The sequence below is a fragment of the Mastomys coucha genome, unplaced genomic scaffold (genome assembly GCF_008632895.1).
Source record: "Mastomys coucha isolate ucsf_1 unplaced genomic scaffold, UCSF_Mcou_1 pScaffold5, whole genome shotgun sequence".
NCBI lineage: Eukaryota > Metazoa > Chordata > Mammalia > Rodentia > Muridae > Mastomys > Mastomys coucha.
The window spans coordinates 94,675,515-94,679,634 of record NW_022196911.1 but is presented as its reverse complement, the minus strand read 5'-3'; the positions used below and the strand labels follow the sequence as shown (position 1 = coordinate 94,679,634).

General features: G+C 51.8%; 1 protein-coding gene across 1 annotated transcript; it reads right to left on the bottom strand.

Moving 5' to 3' along the window:
* Positions 1–1,291: 1,291 nt before the first annotated feature.
* LOC116079149 (leucine-rich repeat-containing protein 3C-like) lies at positions 1,292–2,080 on the bottom strand. Its single transcript, XM_031354922.1, has one exon. The coding sequence runs from the start codon at positions 2,057–2,059 to the stop codon at positions 1,292–1,294; it is 768 nt and encodes a 255-aa protein (XP_031210782.1). The 5' UTR covers positions 2,060–2,080.
* Positions 2,081–4,120: the final 2,040 nt, after the last annotated feature.

The following is a 4,120-nucleotide window of genomic DNA, read 5'->3' as shown; positions in this document are numbered from 1 at the left end:
AGGTAGAGAGAGCAGAGGAAGAGCCCAGAGGCCCTTCTCAATATGGCTGCACCCTTGCTTTCTGTTCTTACCCACTATTGCTTCCACCATCCCTTGACTTTCTCCACACCCTCCCTCCCATTCTGAAGGCTGGTCCCTCACATCCTCATGGTCCACATTTTCTCATAGCATCCTTTCTTTTGTATGCTTGGCCTCTTCTCATAGCCCTCATTCTGGGTCTCTCTCTCTCTCTCTTTCTCTCTCTCTCTGTCGCTCTGTCTATGTCTCTGTCTCTCTGTCTCTCTGTCTCTCTCACTCTGTCTCTGTGTGTGTGTGTGCTATGTGTTCATGTGCATGTGGCTACAACGTAAGACTAGAGGGTGATGCCATTGATTCCCTCCATTAGTTGCTCTCCCCATTATTTCAGGCCAGCGTCCAGTGGCCCACCGAACCTGGAGCTTATTGATTTGGTTAGTATGGCTGGCCAATGAGCTCCAGGATGTTTGCCTCTCTCCCAACTCCCAGCACTGGGATTGCAGACTCCCACCCTATGCCCAGATTTAAGTGCATACTAGAGATCTGCGCTCAGGTCAAGCCTGCAGGACAGACACTTTACTGTGAACCATCCTCCTGACCCCCTCAAAGCCATCAATCCTTTGGGGTCATTGCCTCACATCTGTATGTGAGGCATCTGTGGTCACCTGTAGCCATGCACAGTTGCTCCTATAATTCCTCCCTCTGAGTTGGGGCACACACAGATGGCTGGTCGTTCTGCCACCCCAACTTCCGCCCCATGGATTCAGGAATTCTGTATTTTCTGAGTCTAGCACAATCCCAAGAAGGAGGTACCCCCAAATCCAGGCACTAAAGTGTTCCAGAGAATGAGAGAGAGAGAGAAGGAGAGGAGAGGAGAGAGAGAGAGAGGGAGAGAGAGAGAGAGAGAGAAGACCACATGAGAGAGCTAGAGAGCAGAGTACACCACAAAAGGTATTTAGGGATGCAGGAAAAGAAAACAGGGGTTCTCAACCTTCCTAATGCTGCCCTTCGATACATGTTGTGAAGATCCCCTAACCATAAAATTACTTTTGTTGCTTCATCATAACTGTAAATTTGATACTGTTATGAATCGTAATGTAAGTATCTGATATGCAGGAGATCTGACATGTGACCCCCGTGAAAGGGTCATTCCACTCCCCACCCCATTTCCAGCTTGAGAACAGCTGAGATAGAGGGCAAATGGGGCAGAGGAGGTTGTAGAGCAGTGGGTGAAAGGCTTGGGCATTGGGCCAAGAGCGCAGAGTGCTTCTAGTATTCAGAGCATTGTGCTGAGTGTAGAAGAGTCCTCAGAGCGCAAAGGCTGCACAGGAGGAGCCCGTTTGACTGGGCAGCGAGTCTCATCCCGGTTCTGCCACACATATCGGATCAGATAAGCCACTACCAGTGTCAGCCAGCCCCCTATGGTGACTAACAGGGCCACATCCGTGCTCCTTCGGGTCCCACCTGGTCCTGTCCCACACAGCTCTTCCTCCCTGGTGAGCAGAAGGAACTCGTGTCCCACGAGATCTGGTCGGGCTTCTGGACCACACACAATGCCTGTGCCAGAGCCTGGAGCTAAGCTCACATGCCTGAGCACTTCCTGTAGGGCACAGTCGCAGCGCCATGGGTTAGCAGACAGGTTCACTTGGATCTGCAGCCCCACGAAGGCTGCCACAGGCACAGATGCCAGCTGGTTGGCAGAGAGGTCGAGGTGGCGCAGAGTGGCCTCCAGGCCCTGGAAAGCAGCCCCTGAGAGATGACCAAGAGCATTATGAGACAGGTCTAATTCCTCCAAGGTAGGCAGGTGCTGGAAGGCGTCAGCTGGCACTGATGCTAAGTGGTTGGCATCCAGGTAAAGCTTTCGGGTGTCGTTGGGGATACCGTTGGGCAGGGCACTCAGGCCAGCCCTGCTACAGCGGAATGTCTGTTCCCCGGCTTCTTGTGCTATGTAGCAGCCCTCGGGCAGTGTCTTGGGGCGAGGCACAGAACCCCCTGTGCCTATCAACAGCAGGAGGGGCAGGAGGCAAGGAGCTAGTAGGAGCATGGTCACAGATAAACATAATCCTGGAGTGGAGGAGAAGCTGGGCAATAGACGAACCTATGACAGAAGAACAAAGTTAGAATTCTATGTCCCACTGAACTCTCTCCTGTTAGAGTCCCTCAGTGAACTTTCTCTGGACCCAAGCCTCTCCTTTTGGGGCTTTTTTAGCCTTAGGTCAGTTGGTTTATCAGACCGTCCCTCTGTCTGTCCTCTCTCACTCTCTCTCTCTCTCTCTCTCTCCCTCTCTCTCTCTCTCTCTCTCCCTCTCCCTCTGTCTCTCTTCAACAGGACTCTGGGGGAAGGAATCCCTTAGAGTGGAATTTTTTGGTTCTATTGATTTTAGATTAATCTCTGAGGTCCTTCTTTACCTCAGCCCTGAATGGGGCTGGAGGGGGGCCTCATTTCCAAGCTATTTCCTCTGCTTGTATACTCATTTCCTTATTGAAATAAACATTTCTGTCCTCTACTTACCTGAATCGCTGCCGAGGGAGGCCAGGTGAACACCAGGGGGTCTGGTGGGCACTAGTGCCACAAGAGTGATATATTAGTGGTAGATCCCAGGGTGTCCAGTCAGACTATCCAAGTGGGCAGGCAGCAGATAGCCCCTAGCCCCGCCTTCTGTGCACATCAACTCCCTTTTCTCATAGCATCTACCCCAGCCTCCCCAGCACTGCTCTTGGCTCAGCTCACCTTCCCACCTCCTCTGCCTTCTCCTTCCTGGCTCTCACCCTGGCTGGTGTCAGAGTCCTCGCCTGTGCTGTGGCCTTTCTCCTGGAAGTAGTCCCCTTCCAGTGGGCTCTGGAGACCCGTTTCCTCCTTCAGAAGTCCTGTTTGCTTGCAGCAGCTGGAAGCTGTGACCTGGGGCCCAAGAGTATAGAGTTTCCTGGCATGTGACTGTAGACCCCAGGTGTCAGATACCTGAGCCATGGCCTGGCCAGGTAATGCCAAGAGAGAGCAGATCCCAGACCCTGATGTGTGGGAGACAGGCCTGGATCCCATTTCCTGCCCTGGGCTTTCCTTCCACAGCCCAGCAGATGCTGTGTCCTATCAGCAGCTGAGAACTGTCTCCCAGAACCTCCTTTTCCTGCCCACATCCTGGCTGGCCAAAAGGATGGCGGTTTGGTTGTCCTGGTGGCAGAACTCTGCGATTTCCCCCTCAGCAACTGCAATGCAAGCTCTTTCCCGCTATTTTTTTTTTGTTCCCTGTAGGTCCATGGTGCCTGCCTTTCCTACTTCAGAGGATGCCCCTGAATCTTCACAGGGCCAACCCTTTTGACCACCAGGAGGCGCTGTGGTTCAGTTTCAGTCTGCAGATGTAGCTGGTCACCTTAGGAGTTGAAAGGGGTTCTGGAAGACTCTTGAAGTCTGATGTGATTTATGAGTTGTCCTGCCAAATTTTCAGTACGGAACTAGAGGCCAACTCGGATGTTCTTGGGCTCCCAGGATGGCATTTTGAATCCTTCAAGCCCGAGATCGGGATGACTTCCTCTTCAAGGCCCCTTCATCCAAAGGATTGTTTGCTGGCCCGACCACTCTGCTACATCCCCTCTCCTGATGTCCAGTGGGCGGTGGGAAGGAAGGGTTTGAGCTCTGGAGAGTGTTTTGTGTCTATCTCTGAGCCCTGGTGTCTGAACAGAGGCAGAATGCGGAGAGGCTCCATGCGGAATGGGCGTGAGAGAGCTTGTGGCAATGAAGTTCAAAAGCTGTTGTTTTCATTACATTTTCCAGAACCGTCTGACTTGACTTTATGATTGCAACACCGAGACAGGTTTTCCTGCTCCCCTAACCTGCTGTGTTTTGCAAGGGCAGGGGAGACCCGAAGTCGTGGATATGGAAGGCTATGTAGATCAGTTGTTCTCAACCTATGGGTCATAACACCTTGGGGTGGGGGCGAGTCAAACGACCCTTTCACAGGGGTCACCTAAGACCACTGGAGAAAAGATATTTACATTACTATTTGTAACATAACTAGCAAAATTACAGCCATGAAGTAGCAATGAAATTAATTTTATGGTTCTGGGGTAATCAAAATTGTCATAGCATTAGGAAGGTTGAAAACCTTGC